The sequence below is a fragment of the Belonocnema kinseyi genome, chromosome 8 (assembly GCF_010883055.1).
Source record: "Belonocnema kinseyi isolate 2016_QV_RU_SX_M_011 chromosome 8, B_treatae_v1, whole genome shotgun sequence".
NCBI classification, from domain to species: Eukaryota; Metazoa; Arthropoda; class Insecta; order Hymenoptera; family Cynipidae; genus Belonocnema; species Belonocnema kinseyi.
The window spans coordinates 37,887,168-37,910,992 of NC_046664.1; the positions used below are offsets into that span (position 1 = coordinate 37,887,168).

At 29.8% G+C, this 23,825-nt stretch overlaps 1 protein-coding gene across 1 annotated transcript in view; it reads left to right on the forward strand.

The window, feature by feature from the left end:
• Nucleotides 1–23,825, forward strand: part of LOC117178446 (peroxidase) — a 111,180-nt gene that overhangs the window by 71,661 nt on the left and 15,694 nt on the right. The window contains exons 3-9 of the mRNA XM_033369872.1: nt 3,193–3,272; nt 3,827–3,920; nt 6,806–6,997; nt 11,990–12,186; nt 14,114–14,366; nt 20,142–20,287; nt 22,670–22,911. Of these exons, the coding sequence (XP_033225763.1) occupies nt 3,193–3,272; nt 3,827–3,920; nt 6,806–6,997; nt 11,990–12,186; nt 14,114–14,366; nt 20,142–20,287; nt 22,670–22,911 (1,204 nt within the window). The remainder of the gene's footprint in view (nt 1–3,192; nt 3,273–3,826; nt 3,921–6,805; nt 6,998–11,989; nt 12,187–14,113; nt 14,367–20,141; nt 20,288–22,669; nt 22,912–23,825) is intronic.

Consider the following 23,825-nt stretch of genomic DNA (forward strand, 5'->3'; position numbering starts at 1 on the left):
AATTTTGATGGAATTTAGAAAAGGTACATACTTTTCAAAATTTTGACAATTTTCAAAAAATAGAAAAATTAATTTTTTTACATAGATCCAACAATTTCATTCAAAATTTTCACTAGATACCAAATATATTTCAAAACTATTCTAGCCAAATTTTTTGATTATCCCAAAATTAAAAAAATTAGAGCCTGCACAACCTAACTGTTAAGCGCGAAGCACAATTATCGTAATTAGAATGTAATCGTCAAGGCCGTAGGTACTTTGAGAACCTTCTTTAATGAAAAATTAAAAAAAAAGTGTTCAGCTTCACTTAAGAAAAGGGAAAATGATTAAACAACCACAGCAGGGCCCTATTAGGATGAGGAAAAATAAAATGTGAACATTATTTTGCAATATCAGAATAAGCAGTACTAGACCAAGGTACACAGGAAAAAAATTGTATTAGACATTTGATATAATAGTTTTTAACATAGAATGTAGAAAATTTCGCATCGTGGTCTGTGCACAAATGTGGAGGGTAATACAAAGACCAAACGCGGAGCGCGAGGTAAATACATTACCGAGCGCGAAGCGCGAGAACAAACAGTCGCGCGCCCTAGGCGCGTTCAAACTAGTTAAGGATTCGACTAACCTTTATAAAACTCATCACAGAAAAAACTAAAGATAAAGTTTACATCGATTCCAGGTTAAAGATTCACCGCAACAAAAATTAACCTTGCTGGATAAACTTAACATGAATCGTAGATAATTTCTGATTTTGAACCTTGCTTGGTTAATCTTTCGCTTTATAATCGCTCCATTTTTATTCGAGATGTAGCGAAAATTTCGACGCTAGTGCTATCTATCGTCGTTTAACTTCATTAAATTGTAGAGAACCGGGGATTCCCATCTGTGAATTGCTTTTTATGCGCTTTTTGCTAAATGGTATTAAGTAAGTTTTAGTTCCTCTACAATAGTCTAATTTATTTCGGAGGAAATATATCAGTGAGAACAAATTGTTACATTCTCATTCATGAGAGTGTTAAGTAATCGTCCAAATTTTCGATCTCTGGTTTTTAACGGATCTTTACATTTCGGCACTCACAAAATCCGAAAATCATAAAATTTCATCGGTGTCTGTCTGTATGTCTACATGTCTGTACGTCTATATGTCTTTATGTAGGGTTACCTGAATGTCGTAGCCACGCTAACTTTTGAAGGATTTGTCCAATCAAGTCAGCCTTTTATACACTTCTTAAGTTTCCCAAAATGAAGGCTAAGTTCGTTAAGCGGATATTTCCAACCAAAATAAAAAAATGTAGAGCATATTCAAAATTTGAAAAAAAAATTTTTTTTAATTTGAAATTTTTTGTTGAAGTTTTTTATAGATAGGTAGAAGACTTGCAAATTATCTAAATAAAATGTTTAATTTTGAAGAAAATTAGAAAAGTTATGTGCTTTGGAAAATTTTTTAAATTTTCAAAAAAATAAAAAATAAATATTTTTCTAAAAGATTAGAGAATTTCATTTAAATTCATAACTAGATATCAAATATATTTAGAAACTATGTCAGTTCAATTTTTCGATCAAACAAAAATTCAGAAAGTTAGAGCTTTTTCAAAATTTGAATAAAAATTTTTTATGAGCTTTAGAAATTTTTGTAAAATTTTCGGATACCCGTCAAAAATATTTGCAAATTATTCTAATGACATTTTTGAATTCGATAAAACCTTAAAAAGTTATATGCCTTTGAACATTTTAAAAATTTTCTATAAAAGGAAAAACAAATTTTTTAATAGGTTAGGAAATAACAATCGAAATTTCCACTAGATGTAAAATAAATGTTTTTCGAAACTATTATCATGAAATTTTTTAATTAGACAAAATTTCCACAAAGTTGAATCATTTTCAAAAATATGCAATTTTGATTTTGTAAGAGATCCATGAGTTTAAAACGTTATTTTCAGTAGATTTTAAAAAGATTTACAAATTATCTTGATGAAGTTTTTGAAGTGGACAGGAATCATCGAGCGCGAAGCGCGAGTTTCGTAATGAGAATGTAATCGTCAAAGCCGTAGGTGCTTGAGAGCCCTCTTTAAAATCAAAACGAAAAAATTTAGTTACAATTTAAGGCTATAATTCCTCACAAGTTTAAATCACAGTTTTCGATTTAAGTTATAGTATTCACAATATTTGAAAAAATTTAGTTAAAGTGTACGCATTAAACTTAGGAAAACGAGCGCGTTACTGATTCTGCATGATTTACCGAAATTTGCTCACTTCAGCGTCACGCAGTAGACGATATCAGAATTATTCTCCTAACCTCGGTGAAACTTTTGCCAAAATATTTTTTATTTTTAAACGTTGTAATTCTTACCTCTAACAAATTTCAAAACTTTTGTTCTGTCAGTGTCGTTTTAAATCTGGTGTCCCAATTTATAGCTCGAATTCACTCATAATTTGTCGTTTTCCTATTGCTGCTAAGGATGCCGTAGCGCAGCAGACGACAGCTTTTATTCCATCATAGGATATACTTACTTCAAATAGCATGTAAACTTTAACAGCGGGAAATTTTACATGCAACAAAAGTTAACTTAAGTTTTTTCTCTGATCCTTTTGTTTGAAAACTTAAAAATTTGGTTGAAAATTAAACTATTTTCTTGAAAATTCATCTCTTTGCATTGGAAGTTCAACTATCTGGCTAAAAATTCGTCTCTTTTGATTCAAAATTCATCTTTTTAGGTTGAAAGTTCAACTATTTGACTGAAACTCAAATTATTTGGTTAAAAATTTGTCATCTTTTCCTTGAAAGTTCTCAACTAGTTCATTGTAAATGCAACTGCTTAGTTGAAAAGTTTTATATTTGAAAATCAATGAAAATTAAGTACTCTTTTAAGTATTACGTAACGCTTTTTCCTGTTATTTTTAACCACCCCACTATCCCTACTTAATGATTTTTCTATAGTGATTATAAGTAAATTTAGACCCTGTTCCTGGACGCGTTACGTAATACTTGAAGGCTCCTAAATTATTAAATTGACTTCAAAATATAACCAGAATATAAAATATATTCCAATAAATATGTTCGCGCGTTTGAGAAAATGTATTTGCGTATTAGCTGTCTAAATAAGTAGATTCGAAAGTGAGTGCATTTTATAATCACACAGTTGGGTTTCTATAGCACGTGCTAATTTGCATCTTTTTGTTTCTTTATAGCCCTTCGAGTGTCGGTGGCCAGTCATGTATCACTTACGAGGCCATTAATCATGCGTACGTCGAAGCCAGGAAACGAATTCGTAAGTAGAATTTGAAAACATATTATTATGATATAATTTTGAGGGGAAGAAAAATTAAAGTTGTTTGAAACTTTTGTGATTAATAATAAACAAACTGAATGTCCAATCAAAAAACTGAAAGCTCCTTTTGATTCTACGGTGTTTTCGGGGTTTTGACTGGATGCTTAGTTTGTTTATCATGCTTTGCCAAGATTTAAATTGTTAACAAATTATTCTACAGGAGTTTCATAGGAAGTTTCATGAGAACAGGGAGAAAAAGAATTCTTTAAAAAAGAGCAAAAAGGGGGAATCGGGGAAAGACTCTGACATATTGAAATGTTTTGCAACATTCGAAACATTGTTAAAATTTATCATTAGGAAACCTACTAAACCTTATGTATGTCGGTAATGTTACCTCCGCTAACCTCCCCCATTCCTCGTGTTACTAACCGTAGTTTTCGGAGCATTCCCCTTCCCCCTCAAATCGTTATGTAGTTTATGAATATCCCAAAAATCCGAAAAAGTAGAATTATTTTCCTCAAAAAACTAAGTCGATGCTTTATTTTCGTTTATAGGCATTGCGCAACCCAAAACAGAAATATGGAGACCCGAGGAATTGGCAACGGTCGGAGAACTTTTGTTGGACATTTCAACCCAAATCGCCCACATGTAAGTGCACTGCTTTCAAATTGCAAAACGAATCTTTCCCTATTTGGTGGAGCGTTAATTAAAGATCGATCCCGTGACTCATTTACGTCCTCTGTTTTTTTTAAACAGTTACATAAAGTTGAAAAAGTGCTGATTTTTCTCGACGTAAAAGTTAGTACTTTTTAGTGGAAATCTCTTATTCATTTCGTCACCTTTTGAAAACTTTCTCGTGTCAATGAATTTACAAAGGGGGTTTATTTTTTACGGAAGAGGAAACGATAAGAAGCGATAACTCGAATGAAAGCGAGACAAATCCTTGAAACGATTATACGATCAATTTCTAAAGAGTTCACAAAAAAGTGAGAGTACTGGCCACGAGTAACGGATGACTTTCCGATCGATTGTGGTAAAGCAGGATAAGAACAATAAGGAAATCGACTCGTGTATCCAGAAGAAATCTTATTATCTTATGACCTTATGAAAATAATTCTTCAACATTTTCATATTTCAGAAACATACATTTAGAAGTATAAAGACGGCAGTATCTTGGTGATGATTCAAAACATATACAAACTTATACAAAACATTTGATTGTTACCTATTGGTTAGCTATTAAAAAAAGTGAATTAACTAATTAAGTAATGACAATATTTAAGACTTAGAAAAATACAATCAATTTCCTAATTGCCATTTTGTTACGAAATATTTGAGTGGTATTTAATTTTTTAACAGTTTAAGACAATATAATATTACTTTGTCATACTTTGTTGAATCATCTGCTTGGTAAAAAATGATCTGCTTTGTCAAAAATTCACTTTGTTGGACGATCATAATTTTTGTTAAAAAATCATCTCTTTGATTGGAATATTAGAATTCCTCCTTTTGCGTACAAAAATTCATCTATTTTAATAGAAATTTAATTGTTTTTTTTCGAAAATATAACTCTTCTTATTAAAATTTCGTCTTTATGGGTGAAAAATCATTCTTTTTAATTGAAAATTCATCTTTCAACAGAAAAATACACTTTTTTGGTTAAAAATTCATCTTTTTTGTTTAAAGACTCAAGTTTCTTCTGAAGGATTTATCTTTCCGGTTTGAAAATTCAACAATTTGGTTTGAAACGCAATTTTTTTTATTAAAGTCTAATGTTTTTTGTTTAAAAATGTGACCATTTGGTTCGAGATTCATCTTTGAAGGTTGCAAATTCAACTTTTTTGTTGAAAATTCTTCTCTCTTGTTTCGAAGTTCGAAGTTCGAAGTTCGAAATTCGGTTAAAAAATAGTATTTGTTTTAATAAAAATATTTTGTGAAAAATTGGTGTTGAAAATTCATCTTTTCGGGTTACAAGTCAAATTTTTTATAAAACATTTGACTTTTTATTTTTAAAATGTAGCTCTCTTGTTCAAAAAAATCATGTTTTTTGATTGAAAATTGTACTCTTTTGGTAGAAGATGCTTATTTTTTAGTTGAAAATATAACTATTTATAATACCTTCATTAGCATTATGTTTTCCAGGGTTTACTGTTCAAAGGGAAATGAATTTCTATAAAACAGTTCAATATAATTAATATTTCGATTTCTGTTGAAGCAAACTAGGACGCTCTCCTAATAATTCCGATATAATCCTATCCTTTTCATTTATTAAAATCAACTGCAATCCCATCGAATACGCTATCCCAAATTCTTGTGCATTTCAACATGCTTTTTAATAGAAATCTAATCTAATCCTATCGAACGTGATATCCCAAATTTCTATCCAATTTAATACGCTTCTTTTAGGGAAATTCTATTTCATTTAATTTCATATTATTTCCGCGTGATTCCTGTCCACTTTAATACACTTTTTAATATAAATCGAATCAAATCTCTCAAAACTTGTCATTAAATGTTATACTTTTTCATTCGAATTTTCTAATTGAAATTCTAATAAATTCTATATTTCAGAATCTTTTAATTTTGTATCTGACTATCTGTCGAGAAATCTTATATGTTTCAATCAATATTTTACGATTAAAACTCTATCAAATCTTCTTCCTACGAGACTTGTATGTCATCATATGTCTCTGGATCTCGAAAATTTATATAAAATTCTACCCGTTGTACAATCTTGTACTTTTTCTATCGACTGTATTTTATTGAAACTCTATTAAATCTTATCGGCACCAGATTTGCATCAAATTCTGTTTTCCAGAACTTGGAAAATTTCTATAGAATTCGACTTCTTGAGAAATATTATAATTTTCTACCAAGATATTGTTATTTAAACTGTATCAAATCTTACACAATGAGAACATTTTGATAGGAAAGTATAAGATTTCTTGATGGGTAGTTTGGGAGAAGTTTAAAAAATTCTGCATCGTAGGATTTGATAGTATCTCAGTGAGAAGCTGTTGATAGCAAAGTATAAGATTCTAGACGGATAGATTTGAATAAGATCTTCCAAGATTGTGGAATATAGGACTTGATAGAAATTTCCGAAATCCGGGAAGATAGAATTGAATACAAGTTTCATGTAGATAATATATGGTACAGATTTAATGAGAATCTCGTAATAGAAAAGTATAAGATTTCTCGATGGATATATTTTGATGAAAATATCCTACATCAGGAAAAATGTAGGATTTCATACAACCTCTGCAGCGATGAGATTAGAAAGCAAGATCTATCAAACTTGTTAACAGATTTTAAATCGTGTAATTAGCTATATTCAATTTGATAATATTTGTATCAAATCTGCTTATAGAATTTTATCTAATTTCTACGCCGTCATATAATTTGGTTGAATATTCCCCAAATGTACAGAATTTTATTTAATATCACGTTTTTTCTGCATAGTCTATCTGATTCTACAATTTTATATACTCTCTTCAGCAGGGATTCTAATTCTAAGTACAATTTCTTTACAGGTATGGTCTCTCCTACGAGGAAATCGAAAAAAGTCTTCCGTTGATTGATACATCGAAAACTCGGATTCGCGAAGTTTGCCCAGCCTTCTTGAGTGATGTTGAATGTCGTCCTGGCAAATATCGCCGTTTTGATGGCCTCTGTACAAACTTGGAGAATCCCACATGGGGTGCATCTTTATCGCCATTTGTGAGGTGAGAAGTTCAAGACAATAATGTAGACGTGTAGACACTTCTCCCCGACCTTTTTCCATCGCGAATGACCTTCGTATTTCCATGGCAAACCGGTATAGGTTCACGACCGCAGTATAACATTATACATTATCCATTATACCCGTATACAAATACGTAAAATGAAAAGCTTATGTTTATGTACAATAAATTTGTACGAATGAATAAATGCGCACGCCTACTAAATCTTGAGTCAAGTGCACATTTTTCTTTACGCGTGGCAGTTACATCTTGCCTCTTTATTCCTATAGATAAGCAATTTTTCACAATTTTACAGATGAATTACTGACGTTCTTCCTATTTTCTTAATCAGATCTTTTTAGACTGGTTTATTATATTCGCACTTTTCAAGAATCCGGATGTTGTTAATTATGAAGGTTAACAAGATGTCTTGACTCTTAGTGGTTTCTAACTGTAGAGGCAGGGTCAAGTTAAACATCATCGTACAATAAGTTGAACGATAAATTACAGCTTTGATTTCACACGTTTCGTTATTTATGAACAATGGGATGGGGGTTCGGGTAAAAATGCTACGGGTAATCTCAACATGCAAAAAGATGAAGATCGACAAGAGTAAAATAAAAAATCATTAATTTTTTGTTTGACCCCTAACGAATTCATAAATTACATTGTAAAAAAAGATTTGTGTAAAATTACAAATTTTCGGAAAATTAAATATTGTATCATTGTAAATATCACACACTTCATTGTGTGATTTTACAAAAGTATGTGAAATTACATCCTCTAGCGATGTAAATAAAAGGACCCTCGAACAGCAGTGTAATATTACACACTCGATAAAAATAAAATTACATATTTCCTCGTACGAATTTACATTCAGAAGAGAAAATTCAGTCGCAGCGTGTAAAAATACCATGCGTCGGTAAAATCACTTTCCTGTGATTGAAAATTACATCGAGATTTTTAATTTTACCAAAGATCTTTAATCTTACCCTGGCGGAAATTGTAAAGTTTTTGCTTTATAATTAATTTAAAATTTTGAATAATATAATCAAATAATATGTGAATACGAAAGCGTCTCTCGTGTCCGTTGTTTATCGATGCCTTCATCCTTCAATTTTGGAACATTTTTATTTTTAATGCAAGGAAATTGAGAGCTATGTTCAACTTTTTTGAAAGCTTTCACACAAAGTAGACCGAATCCGAGCTATTCCTATTTTGCCTTTTACATTTTCTGCTATTAGAACGGAAAAATGCGGTTATTCAAAACGTATATTTCATATTTTTTTAAAGGAATATTTAAACATAAAAAAATACCCACAGTATCTTATGTGTTTTAGGTAAGTGGTAACGTGTGCGGCTTGTGTTTCTTCAATCTCCATGAAATTGTACGAAGTACAATTCGTACGGGGTCCTTTTATTTACATCTACCAGATATGTAAAATTCAATAGATTTTTTATACAGTGTACGTAAAACATTTTTTACTGATTGTTCTATGCTGTCTCGCACGGGGTAAAATTTTCATGAAAATTCATTTTTTTCGAATGGTAATTTAACTTCTTGGTTGAAACTTGAACAACTTTATTAAATATTGATTTTTGTCATAAAAGGTTCAAAACTTTAGTTAGAAATTCATTGTTTGGTTGAAAATTCACATCTTAGAATTTTAATTAAATTTTAATTTTGAAGAAGATTTATTTATTTTTAACTAATTTTTTCAGTTGAGAATTTAACTATTCCATTTTTGTTTCTCAGTCCATCTTTATAATTAGAAAATTCAACTATTTAGTTGAAAATTTGTCTTTGTTTTTAGAAAATTAATCTTCTTGGTTGATTATTCTTCTATTTTGTAGAAAATTTATGTATTTTGTTAATTTTTTTGTACGAAAACCTACTTTTTCAATCTAAAATTAAAATATTTGATAAAAAATAACTGTTTTGTTGAAACTTCGGATTTTTTGGTTAAAAATTCAAATGTTTTGCAGAAAATTAATTTCTTTTTATTGAAATTTAATTGTTTCAAATTAAAATTTAAGTATTCCTTTTTTGTTTCAGAATTGAAATTGAATTAATATTCTTGTTAGAAAATTCTACTATCTAGTAAAAAAATGTATGTATTTTGTTGAAAAATTCTTTTTTGGGGTAAGAACTAATATTAAAACAACATTTAGCTATTCAATTGAAAATTAACTTTTTTGTTAAAACATTAATTTTGGATAAAAAATTTAACTGGTTTGTATATAAAATTCGTCTTTTTATCTTGAAAATTTAACATTTAGGTAAAAAATTTAACTGTTTTGTGAAAGATTTTTTTTATTCAAAATTAATTGTTTTCAATGAAACTGCAACTGTATTCCACTTTTTTAAAATAATAATTCCTCTTCTAATTTTGAAAACCTAACTATTTAGTTGAAAATATATGTAATTTATTAAAAATTCTTCTTTATTGGTAGAAATTTAATCTTATTGATTTAAAACTCTACTAATTGGTTAGAAATGTATGTATATTATTAAAAATTGGCCTTTCTTGATGATCCATAGCAGTTCTTGAAATCTGACGATATTTCTTCAAATACATTCTAATACTTGGATTTCTATCGCATCCTAGAAAATTCATTAAAATATCTTATTGAAAGTGTTTAAAATTCTTTTATAATTACTACAATTTTCGGAAATCTTATAAAATATTACAAAATCTTTGAAACTATCGTGATATCTGTAAAATCTTTAGAAATACTGTAAAAAAATGTAAACTTTCTTAAAATCTTTGAAATACTTTAAATTGTTCAATTTTTGTGAATAAATTTTTTGAAATTTTGGTATATAAAATCCTTTAAAATCTTAAAAAAATTGATTAAAATACCTTTTGAGAGTCTTTAAAAGCCTTAGAAATTACTGAATTCTCTTGAAATTTTATAAAATCCCATGAAATCCTCTTGAATTCCTTTAAAATATTGTAAATGTTTTAAAATCATTTGAAATTGTGGGTAGTAGTTATTTAAAAAATGATTAAAAATTTTTGTTTTTGTTGATTTTTTTACAGAATAATGGAAAAAATAATAATCTAGTTATGCCTATATGAAGTCCTTATATAAAATTATTACAATCTTTTATTAAAAAGTTGTTAAACTTTAACATTATTTCTATAATTTTGGATACATTATGGATTTCCTATTAGGTTGATTGTTGCAATCGGTTCACCATAAAGAGAAAAATTGTAAAACGAGTAGAGTTGGTCAACCGATTTTTTTTTGGTTTTCTTATGTTGAAATGTTATGAAATCGATTACAAATAACGTCAAAAATAGGAACCTATAAAAATAGCCTACTAAGTGGACCACCCCGAATTATAATGATATTATTTTTCTGAAAGAGATTTTAAATAAACAATAACTTTTCTAAAAAGAATTCTAAATCATAATATGATACATTGCATAAGCTGTGGCTGAAAGGAAATTATGATGAAACCTAAAAAATAGTATGGAAATTATTTTTGATTCAAAAATTTTGAATGCAAAGATTTGCATGTTACTTTCGTTTTTAATACTTGAGAGACAATGATATAAGCAATTTAAAGTTAAATTGATTTTTACATAACTTATTCTTCATAATAAGATTTTAAAAAGTTGCTTTTAAAACTAGATCGAGAATAAATGATTTACAATACCGTCCGAAAGTTTAAAAAAAGTCATAATAAGTAGTAGGTTCAATAATAAAAAACTCTTTTTTCATTTCAATCTTATTAAATAATATTTTATATATAATAAAAAAAACTATCAAGAAATATATTTCATCAAATGCTTTTTGAAAAATGTACCTATCAGCTATCATAAGGAATAAATGTTTCCCTGTTCAAAAAGGTGAAATTTCCAAAAATTAATCTGGTTAGTAATCGTGATTTAAAATTCTAAATAACATTATAAATCTTTTAAACTTAATTAATTTGCAATTTAAAATGATTCAAATAAGCTGCTTCAACGCAGTAGTATTCGACATATAATAAATCAGGTAATGAGTAGTCGCAGATAATTTCAGTTCATATGAAATAAAAATTATATTCTGCATTAAAAAATCGTCATTGCAATTTTTAAACATATATTCTAAGAGAAAAAGGTTTTGCTGACTGAAAACAATTGTTAAACTTCAAAATTATTAGATTTTAAACAAACAGTGTTGGTCCACGTTTTTTGAAATTTATCTTCGATCATTAACTCACAATAATCATCAAATTTTAATAAATCGTAGCTGCATTCAGAACTTTATTTGGGGACAAATCAGTCTACAGGTGCCAATTTTTATCAAACAAAATTATATCTAAACAAAAAACGCACAAAAAGTGTTTTTTCAGTAAAAATATTAATTTAATTCACAAAAATACTTTTTGTTAACTGAACATTAAGTAAAATCGATAAGTTTGCAATTACATTACGTAAATAATCAATTTTATAATTTACTTAAATGTTAGTAACAAGTTTTATGAACAATCACAATAATGTGAGATTTTAGCGCAAGACATTTTTTTCTTCACTGTATGTCTTGAAATTTATTACAAAAGTGTCATCTAGTAGTATTATAAATGAGTTTTGTAAATTGATATTCGAATTTTACATTTTCAGTTACAAAAGAAGTATTTTTGCGGGTTGAAATGTAAATTAAAAAAATATAAATTATAAATATATTTTCTGAATACAATATTTTTTCTACGTTTGTCGTTTACATAGGCTTTTGCAAGAATCAAAAATCGGGCCCGTGGAATCACTGGGTAATTTATTAGGCTTCAATTGAAAAAAAAAAATGTCTGAATCGGTTAAAAGTTGTGACCTGTTGACTGGTTATCCGCAGAACTCCAATTCTGAACCAACGTGCCAAGCAGCAAATAAAGAATGACTTTATGGAATATTAATTTTTCTTACATGATCGCAAGACCGAAAAATCTTCTTACGGATCTTTAAAATTCTTTAACTATTTTCTTCTTTTTTAATTAAAAAAATCTAGATTGCTGCCTCCTCGTTTTTCGGATGGCATGTCCTCACCAAGAATTGCAACTTCCGGCCGTAATCTGCCTCTTTCACGTATCGTCTCACGTACCATGCACCCGGACGATGGTTTTCACGATCACGCTGGAACCGTCATGGTTATCGCTTGGGGCCAATTCATGGATCACGATTATACACTCACTGCCACTCCTTTGGGTAAGTAAATCGCCTAAGAATCAGAGGAATGACCTCTGTCGATTAGTCGGAAACTTTAAAATTACTTATATCTACCATATGTGGGGAAAGGATAAAAAGGTAGGAGAAGGGGATCTTTTAGATACAGGAAAAATATCTTTCGAAAGTTCAACACTCGTATCATGTTATATAAGAAAATGTTTCTCCTGCAAACGAGATTTTTTGAGTTCAAAACAGACGACAAGAGGTCATAAATTAAACTCTTCAACACTTCTGCTTGCGCGTACAGGAATTACATTAGAGTCAAAATTCCTGAAGTGGGCAAGCCATTTTTCATGACGTCATGAAAATTAAAAAGTGTTGCACAGTCAAGTGTAAATCAATTCAACAATATTCAACCCCATTGTGATCCTCTAAAATTACGTAAAATCCCTTGAATTTTGTTCAAATACTTTCAAATCGCTGGAAATCTTTCAAATTATTCGAAATGCATTAAGATCTTGTGTGATAGTGTAATAGTGTAATGTATATATTTTTCATATATTAAGTAAAAAATATCAAATCTTACTCAGGAAGGGTGTAAGTGTGGGTGGGGGGGGGGGGGTCAAACAAAGCTTGCGAAACCCTTACAATAAAAGGGGAAAGGGTACAAATTTTCAAAAACATTAGTACGTAATTAGTGGATGTTCCCTAATATAAAAACAATAATTTTTCAGGTATCAATTTTAGACCAATAAGGCCTACAAAATCAGCTAGAAAATATTTGTGTGTGTACTATTTCATTAATCTGTTAGGTTTCTTGCAGTCTATTTTAGGCTGTTGCAATTGACAGATTTTCGAAAGTATTTCGAATATTCATTTTATTTTATGATTGCCTTATTGTTTGTAATTTGTATATAGAAATGTATCTTCTAGTCTATACGCACATTTTCATAAATCAGAATCAGGACAACTACGCGCTCGAGAAAGTGATTGATCACCATCATTGATAATTTGGTGCTCCTCGCGTTCTATTGGTTCTGCCAGTAGCTTCAGGCTAGTCGGAAACCCATATCAGTTTTCACCATACGTGAAGGGTTTCATAATATAATTTCCCAGAAAGGAGTGCAGACTGAAATTTTCTGGTAAAAGCCTGTTTTGAAGCCATTAAACTTGCAGGAGAAAGTATCCGCATTCGAGACAATAATTGGGCTTTTTGCTTTTTTTTATGTGTTGGGGGTTGTCGCTTTTAACTGGAAACGGATTTTATTCAAAGTTAAACATTATTTAGCCGACGTTAATTGATGTTGATCAGGTCAAAAAATAATTAGAAATCTGCCGGTTACAATTGGACGAAAACTTGTATTTTTTTATCAAGTTTACGTAATTAATTAACATTTGTTATCAGGTATTAAAAATGTTTTGGTTAGATTTGCTTGTAACATTCAAAATTACATTGAATTAAAAAAAGAGTTTCCAAGTATTCGTTTTCCTAAAGTAGCACTTTCCTTTGGTAAATAAAAAATAAACAGATGATCAATTCAAAAATCGGTTAGCAAAGTCTCTTTGAAAATTAGTTAACTATCATTTTTTCTTAATACTCAAACCGAATCAAAATTTTAAGCTCCAGATTAATTACTCCAGAAAATCGATTTTTGGTCGCACTGTGCTTCGTTTGGTTTGATTATAATTAGCACACTTAGGAAACAATTTGCCTGAATCAGCAAAGTTGTTATTGCTTCAACCATGAAGTATGAACAAGTATGAAGTATATGAACATTTTGGTAGACGGAGTATTTAGTTGATGTAACCAAAAAATTTGGTTGGGTTGAATGATTATTTTTTTGAATCAACGAAAATTTGTTTTATTTAATAAAATTTCCATGTTTATCCAAGAAAACAGTTTTTATGGCTCAAGCAAATTTTTATCTCCGAGTGTATTGATGTTTAACGTAGGTGATTCTTGCAGATCCCTTCAATCGTAATGACCCGGAAGAATGCTGCAACCGACCACCACACCAGAAGCATCCTTACTGCAATGAAATTTTAATTCCTGAAGATGATTACTTCTACAGATTATTCAATGTTCGTTGTATGGACTTTGTTCGCGCATTCCCAGCGGTGCGTCCTGGCTGCCGTCTAGGAAGCAGAGTTCCCTTCAATCTTCTTACAGGACTTCTCGACGGAAACACCGTTTATGGAGTTACAGAAACCCATGCGAGGTAAAAGAAGTGTTTTTTCAAAACCAACATGCCAGACGGAAAAATCATATACCAAAAAAATTCGAAAACTACATTTTCAGTGGAAAGAAATTCTGCCGACTTCAAAAATGGTTTAGCCCGCATGATGCTGCTAAGATGCCTTTCTTTTATTAGTAGAAACTTAAACAAAATTATATAGAAAAATGAAAAAGCTAGGGTTTTTGAGAAAGTTTTTAAAATTATTTTCTTCAAATTTTGAAAACATGAAAAAGTATAATTTTGGGAAAAACCACCTTTTTCAAAATATTTTTTTTAAGTTTCTGTTAATAAAAGAAAGGCATCTTAGTAGCATCATGTGGGTTAAACCATTTTTGAGGCCGGGAGAATCGTTTTCCCCATAAAAATGTAGTTTTTGATATTTTTTCGTAAACTATGAAAAATATCGCAAAAGAACAAGAGACATTTCTCGTATAACTTTTTTGGACGTGCAAACTTTCATCTGAATATTTTTTCGTATCTATTATTGTTTCGAAGTAAAAGTAGAAAATTCGTCTGTAACAAAAAAGAATTATTCTGGTTACAAAAGTTATTTAGCAAGCATCAATCTTATAAGATATCTTTATTATAAAGGAACAAGTTCAAACAAAGTTGACAACAAATTTAAAGGTGGGTATTTTGAGACAATGGATTTTTAATTTTTCCAAAAAAAACTTCTGTCATTTTGTTAATTTTGAACCTTTTTCAATTTTCTGGCAGAGTTTGCAAGAAGATGGTGATCGCTGTTAGATTCAAAAAGAAAATAATAAATATCTCCATTAGCTCGAAAGTTATAGAGGTTTAAAGAAAAAAAAGCCTAAAATTCAAATACCTATAATTTTTTAGAAAAAATTCTATTTGCAAATCAGAAAAATACGTATCGCCTAATTGCTTCTAAAAAAACAACATACTACGTCCTCGAGAGATTCTGCGATTTCAAGTGTAGGTCCATGCCTAATTTAAAATGGTTTCAGTATGCTTAAATAATTTTATAATTATATAAATAATACTTATTTCTTTAAGTATATATTTTACCTAAAAACAGCAGCAGAAACATTTCATCTCACTAAATTTTTGACTAATTTTAATATTTTTAAGTACTAATTTGTTTATTATGAATACCTATAGATGTTTAAACAATTTTTTGGTTTACATATTATATTTTTGATATTTTTCGAAAGAAAAAAATCCGTTGCTTCAAAACAAGCAGATAACTCATAACAAATAAATCTCTGGAAAGATAAAAAAGTGCATTTTTTCCTCACTTACGATAAAAACACATAAAATCAGTAAACAAAAAATATTTTATCTCAACAATTTTAATTTGTTTAAATGTTTAAAAGTATTCTTAAAAAAATAGAACATAAAATTATTATAATCTGTCGAAAAATAGCTGAAATAAAATATTTAAACAAAAAAATTGTTTAAAAAATTTTTATTTGTTTACACACCTACGAGTGTTCATAATAAACAAATTAGTACTTAAAAATATTACAATTTGTCGAAAATTCAGTGAGATCAAATGTTTTTTCTGCTGTTTTTTGGGTAAAATATTTACATGAACAAATACGTCTTATTAAAATAATTGTAAAATTATTTAAACAAATTGTTTTATTGATGTTATTGATTAAATAACTCATAAAGTCTATAAATATGTTCGTTTCGCGAGCTAACTGAAAAAAAATTTAACACACAAATGTTGCTTAAACAATTGAATATCAGTTAAAAAATAACTGGGTAATCTTAAGTTAACGATTAACTTTTTTTTAACTTTTAAAGAGCGTCATTAAGCCGCCATATTTCGTAAAATTCAAATTTGATACTTATGACGTTTTCTTTGACTTTTTCCCATGTTAAATCAATGGGAAACTTCATGGTCTTTGCGCCACCCCCAAATATTAACCGATTTTGCTCAAATTTTGAGATTTTTGGTTTGGTCTTCGAAGAAAACTAGGGGGTAAGAGCAGAGAAATTCTAAAAGTGAAAAATAAGGGTAAGTCTAATGAACACTGGCCAACTTTGCCTTCTTATCAGTATTACCATCTTCAGAATATGAAATTCTCTTGTTGATAGGAAAATTTGGATCTGCTTCTACATCTGAATCATGAAAATACCAGTCCCATTCAAGTCAATAATTTTCTGGGAGCACTATGACGCAGATTTTGTAAAACCCTTGATCATCATCAGCCATAACTTTAAGGACGTAATTGCCAAACAGGTTTCGGTCTTTGACAACAGCTACCAATAGTTCTACAGCATCAGCCCAAACAAAAAGTCTATTTTCTTTCGTTGCTTTATTTTCAGTTTCGCATTCGTATATGCCATCTCTGAAACATCTCATCTTTGTATCCAAATTCAATTCAATTTCTCGCTGCTTACTACTGAGGCTGATGTCGGTTTACACGAATCAATTTTTCGTTTCAGAATAGAAGTCACATTTTGCGAAGCATTTAGCTAATTGCCACAAGAATGTTCTATACCTTTTCCTATCTCTTAAAACACTTTTAGCAAATTTCAATCGAATTTATTAAACCATAATTATTAGGTTTTTCACTACTTAGGTTCTGCAGGATACTCGAAGTTCCATGAAGTCCATTAGAGGATTAGAGGCAAGAACGTGGTTTGATACTTTTTGGAAGCGAACTTTGCCTTTCTCAAATTTCAGTTGACCTTTAATCTTCCGCTTACACACATGCTGCATTTACAGTCATTACCGTTAGCCCTCGTTAGTTTTGATAAGATCATTTCTTCATAATTTGGCATGCTTGGTCTTTTACAGTTATTTTTTATATTCGACAACGATAAGACCGCATGTATTGTAGATGCACAATAGAAACTTGGGAACTGATATTTCAAAATCTTTATTTGTTAATAAAGCAGAAATCTGATTTTTTCTCTCTAAAGACATTTTTTTACCGAATAGCGCACAGTGCACATACAACACGTGCTTAATACAGTTTGTGAAAATTGACATTTGAATCGTGAAATAAATGAAGAATTGTTAAACATATGACAGTGCGCATAGATAAGTACGTGTAGCATTTCTTTTTTGTTTTGCGAAAACAACCTCTTATTTCACGTGCTATGAAAAAAATTTCAAGAATACATTTTTCCATTCAAATGATTTGAAAAAAATGTGATTTGAAGATATATTAAAAAAACAATCAGCTGCGATTTCAGTCTCTTCAATTTTTAAGGGTCGAAATGCACACGAATCAAAAACCAACGTTGTTTTTTGTCGTTTTTGCAACTATCCTATGATCGATTGAAGCTGAGTGTATGTTAAAGTGAAATCAACAAAATTCTATTGAGAAATATTTTTTTAAATTGTAATATGTCCTATAGATTTATATAAAATCATACGCATCCTAAGAGAATGTCAAAATGTCAGAATGTCAAAAAAAAAAAAATATAGGAAAAATAAATAAAACTATAACTTTCCATCATTTAAAGAAGGTTGCTTAAGGTGATAATATTTTTAATAAGTCCCAGGTTTATTTTGTGACATTCTAGTAAAACAGTTACGCAATTTTTACCAAAAGACGATATTTTACTTTTTTTAATAAGGGTGGTTTAAAGGCCCAAAATGTAACTCAAACGCTCTTTAAATTATTTCTAAAAACTATAAAATGTTTAAGAAATACTTTTGAAGTCATCCTAGAACTTTTAATTTAAGAAATTATGTGAATAACTGCAAAAAACCAAAATATCGTTTTATGCAATAGTTTGAAAAATCTTAAGGGTATTTTTCTATCAATTTTACCTAACTTGTATACAGAATCATATTATAAATTTCAACCCTCTTTAGAGGTTGTTTTCACTTTTAAGGATAGTATTCAGAATAAAAGAAGGGTAAAATTATTTTTAGTCATGCATAATGTCATTTTATTGTCATACTTATTGGTTTTACGTAACTCATTTATCATTTTCAACAGAAAAAAATAATAAATAACAATTTTTAGCATTAAGAGGCCTTCGACCAAAAGTTATTTTTTTTAATTTATAAAAAATTTCATAAATACTTTTACTTTAACTGAAAGAAACTATAGGGTAGTGAAGCAACAACAACAAAATATTTTATTTTCTTGGTCCTCCTAATGTAGAACTTGCCTAATTTAAAATGGATTCGGTCCTAGCTTTTAATCAAAGAAAGCATGTTCTGTAGCTATTTTCGTGTCCTATTATGGTCAAAAATGGTTTAACTCATTATAAGGTTAAGAGAAAATAGAGTCTGCTTTACTCCACTTATTGCGATTCCGATTACGTCAGTGAGGAACGATAAATCACTATTGTGCATCCCGTATTTATAACGCAGGGCTAAACACTTTCTATCCTGCAAGTCATGTGATAAATCTTAATCAAGACCAAGAGTCTATAGTTCTTCTTATATTCCAATGGTGTTCGATACACGTCAAACAATCCCTGTTATAAGGTCACACAGACATTTACATGAACGAAAATTAAATTATTGTCAGTATATAGATTAATTGTTCTATAACTAGAGATTATTTTGTTAAGATAATATATGGGTAGCAAAATATAAATCATAATCTGATAGAGAAACGGCTCTGTATTTATTTGGATCAAACGGGAGATTTATGTGATCATTTATTACTCACTTTGCAAGAAGTTGCGGTAATCTATGGAATGATTTTCATTAGATACAGTGTTCATACAACGAACAACCTTTTTGCATTATTTTATGAGAATAATTTTATAAATATTAGTAACTTGTTCAAACAATTATTTTTGTTGGCTTTAATTAATTATTTTCTCGCTACGACCAAAAAGTCGAAAATTCGGTGAAGGCGCGACTTTAATAGTCTAATCTAAGAAAAAATGGCTAAAAACAATAAAAAATTGTTTATATAATTTTTTAAATACCTTATTATCGGTATAAAATGCTATTTTATATATTAAAAACTCACATTTCCCATTAGAAGAAAATAAATTTGTTTACATTTTATGCAGAATCGTCAATATTATGTGAATCAACTTGAAACTCAATATTTCTCTTCGGAATTAGCTATAGAATAAAGATGTATAATCACTTTTTAAATACCACCCCCTTAAGTCTATTTTATAGGGTCCCAAAGAACCAAATAAGTGAAAAAATTGATTTCGCTTATTTTTTGTCATTAACTAATGTTTTTTGTTGAGTTTTTGAAATACAAATAGTCTCTAATACATTCAAAGTCCCATAGAAGTTGGTTCGGGTTTTTAGTTCCTAGAACTGCTTTGCACATCTAATTACCAGTGAAAAATAATATCTGACGTATTTGAATCAGTTTGTGCTAAAATAAACCGCAGAATAATATTAATTAGTGTCCAAAACTTTCAAAGTCCAATTATTCACTTATGGGTTTTTTTGGACCCTATTAAACAGACTTATAATGGTCAAATCGTTAAGAGAAATGTTGAGGTTCAACTCGATAAACCTAATATTAACGATTCTGAATAAAGTTTATAAAAAAAAATTTTTTATGAAAAATACGCGTTAAGCTTCATAGGGCTTGTGGAATAAAAAATAAAAAAAAAAACGATTTTTTTCTGTGGATTCGGACAATGGGTGAGGGCCATATGAATGATATTATTCAAAAAAAGTATGTTGGGCCATACTAATGCACATATTTCTCTCTGAAAAAAACCAAATTCTACTATTGAACCAGATCCTTTACAGTAGGTTAATTCTAATCAGAATATATGCAAAAAGCATTATATTAATTTAAAAATATTTAAAATATACTTTTCCATGTTTAGAAAACTACGAACTGGGTTTGCCGGACTTTTACGGATGAATCCGGTATTTTCAGAGTATGGCTTAAAGGACCTGCTTCCTCTGAAATTGGACATTCCTGACGAAGGTTGTACGCGTCCAAATAAATCGATGTATTGCTTCGAGGCTGGTAAGTTTTTCTCACGTTAGGCTAAACCAGTTACGCTCTTATGAACGCATAGCATCAACATTTCCCTGAGAATTCTGCTAATAAGCCGATGAGAAACGTGGTTTCATAGACACGAAGAAACTTTATTCGCAGAGCGATTTCACGTAAATCAAGAATTTTAGCACCCGACGCCATTAGACTGATATCAAGTTTCCAGACATGTTAGCTCACTAGAGTTAAATTAATTGTCAGTCGATAGAATGTTATGGCATTTATTACCGGAGATCACTTATTTGAAGCTCTTTCGAAATTCCGCCCCAAGCCAGATTTGCTCTTGTTGTTTTATGGTGTTGCTTTCGATTATTTAGAAACCAACTTCTCAGACACGCCTGTACGCGTAATAAAAATTTTAATTTACTTTCATCAAGGTCTGAAACTTTATCATATATTTTAGAACAAAGTTCTGGATAATTGACAGGTGTTTGATTTTCTCAGAATTAATTTCAATTTTATTTATTTCAAATTGGAAGCTGAAATAAATGCAGACTAGGTTCAACGGTTTACAACTGAGTAGTAAGCGAACGAGGCGTGATAAATCTATTCGTGATGATTACTTAATTATTAAACAATTGCAGTATTTCAAAAACATTATACAGACAAAAATAAATTTTTATTTTGAAAAAAGCCGGCTTCAAAATGTACTGAAACTCAATTGTATTATAATTGGTTCGTGTTCGTACTGAGCAATAAGAATATTGAAAGCAGTAAAATCGTTTATTAGTTTTGACATTAATCAAGCAAATGAACATAACTAAAGTTAAAAATCAAATTGTAAGAAAATCATCAAAAAGAAATTGAAACGCTAATTTTTTCTGTTGCAGAGATATAAAAAAAATTCAAATCCGATCATATAAAAGAAACCATCAATCAGGTTATTCAATATAATTGAATTATTGAATCAATTAGAACGGATTTATGTAGTTTTTATAACAACTTGAATACTTATTACAAACTATATAGATTTTAATTTAAACCACACCTGTTATTTGTCGCTTTAAAATCATTGTTGCTTCAGGTCAGGGCATTCTGGAAAGTCAGAAAATTTAAAAAAAGTCTGGGAAAGTGAGGAAATATCAAGGAAAACTTGAAAGAGTCAGGGAATTTTCCATTAACCGAAGGTGATGTTAAGTTTATCGAAAATTCAACCACTTTGTTACAAAGTCATTTATTTTGGTTGAAAATTCATCTGCTTCTCAGACAATTCCTCTTTTTTGCATGAAAATTCAATATTCTAAATACATTTTTTTTCATTACTGACTAAGAAATCTTTTTTAGTTGAAAATTAAAAACTAATCTTTAATCGTAGAAATTTGATGTTTTTTTGTTTTTTACTGCATAAAATTTTAAAAAATTGCAGTAAATTCAAACCAAATATTGAATACTTCAAAACACTGTGCACTTGAAACGACACCAATCTAAACGCTGAACCGATCGAAATAATGGTACACAGTGACTCCATTGACTAGCGAAGTATCCAGATTATATCTGGCACTATCACACTTTGCAAATCCCTGTTTTAGTGAAATTCTAGTTATTCTAAGCACCCTTTTAGGTCCTTCTTCATACTTTTTAGATATGTTTCAAATAATAAACGTAAAAATAGGTTATGTTATCTCCTATCCAGTGCCGGATCATGGGGAGGGCTTGGTGGTGCTGAAGCACCGGGCCCCACGCTAGTGGGGGCCCCCTTCTCCCCAAGAAAAACATATAATATACAGTAAAATAACCCGCTTATGAACAAAAATAATAAAGTCCTAAAAAAAATTTTAGTAAAATTTTTTCAATTAAATTTTTGAATTTTTTTATCAAGAACTAATTTTAAATGAAAGTAAAATGTTAAGTCCAGCCGCCTTAAAGGGGCCCCAACGTTATTTTAGCTCCGGGCCCCGAAAGGTCTTAATCCACCCATGCTCCTACCCCTAGTGAATAATTCCCCCATCAACTGCGCTAATCAGATCTGATGTTCACTTCCGATTCTGCGCTGGCTCAATCGGAATGCCTCATCTTTCCGCATAACATTTCAAAAGTATTCTTTTTAAACATTAACAAAAAATCTATTTTCACGAGTAATTATATTCAATTTTGCTTTTTTAATTTTAACAAAACAAATATAGTTAAAAATATGAGTTGACCCCATTGGTTAATTTAATTAGTCATAGCTCTTTGAGTGTATAATATGTTGGATTCGCAACTAGTTATTAATGTTAAGTAATATTTAGAAGCACATGTCGCAATGAAGCATTGAAGCATAAATGGGCGCCGTTGGGTCGGAAACACGTTCTATACTTGTATGCTATTGATTTATGCTAACTGATAGCTCATTTTATAATTTTCACTTATCAGGGGAAATTCGAGTGAACGAACAACTGGTACTTACTTGTATGCACACTCTCATGGCTCGAGAACACAACAGGGCTGCTAAAGCTTTATCTCAAGTAAATCCTCATTGGGATGATGAAACCCTTTTCCAAGAAGCTCGTCGAATCGTTATTGCTGAAATACAGCACGTCACGTACAATGAATTCTTACCAATTTTGCTGGGCAAGGATGTCATGGAGAAGTTTGGTCTGCTGCTCGAAAAAGATGTAATTGATTATAGAATTTTTATTCTAATTTTGACGAGTCCAACTAAAAAGGTTCCATCTCGGACAAGCCAAGTAAAAAGGTGCTAATTCGCGGAGACAAAATGAAAAGGTGCTAACTCGCGTGGCAATCTCTTGAAGCTTCGACATCCCATATACATTATATTGGGAACATCAGCGCCCTCAACTTTGTAGCACCTTTTCATTTAGTCTCCACGAGTCGCCTTGTAATTTTTTTTCTGTGAATTGGAAAATTTTTATTTGGACACGAAGATTTATAAATACCGTATAATCTAGTGTTTGCCAGTAACGCGTGACCCGAAACGTTAAATTTATTTAGTAATAATAATGGTAACGCGTTACCTATTATAAAAATTAACGGTAAAGTTTACGCGTTACAATTTTTGGGTAACTGTAATGCAAAATAACGTAAGTTGCTGTACGTTACTTTACGATAATTTTCAGGGCATTGAAACTAAATCATTATATTTCATGATGACAAATCAGGAGACATATTTTCATTACAGTAATATGTTTCTTTATAGTGGACTTACAACTATTTGTTTCTTCATGAAAATCGGCTTGAAGTAAAGAAAACATTATTAAAATTTAGAAAGCATGTTATAGAAGCTTAGATAGTACTTGCAAATTCTAAAAATGGCCAAATCGAAAAAATAATGAAATAAAGTTTACCTATCTAAAAAGCGTTTCACAAACCTAAAAATATTTTTATCGTTTTATGAATGCCCACTTAAGGAACAATCATAGACAAGTTTATTGTAAATAAATGGATATATATATATAGGCAAAGTGAATTTGTTTAAAAAAATTTTTAAGTGGATTTGCACAAAAAACCTATAATTATATTTTTTCCATTTTTTTTACCTTCTATTAGAAACACATAGTGTAATTTTTTT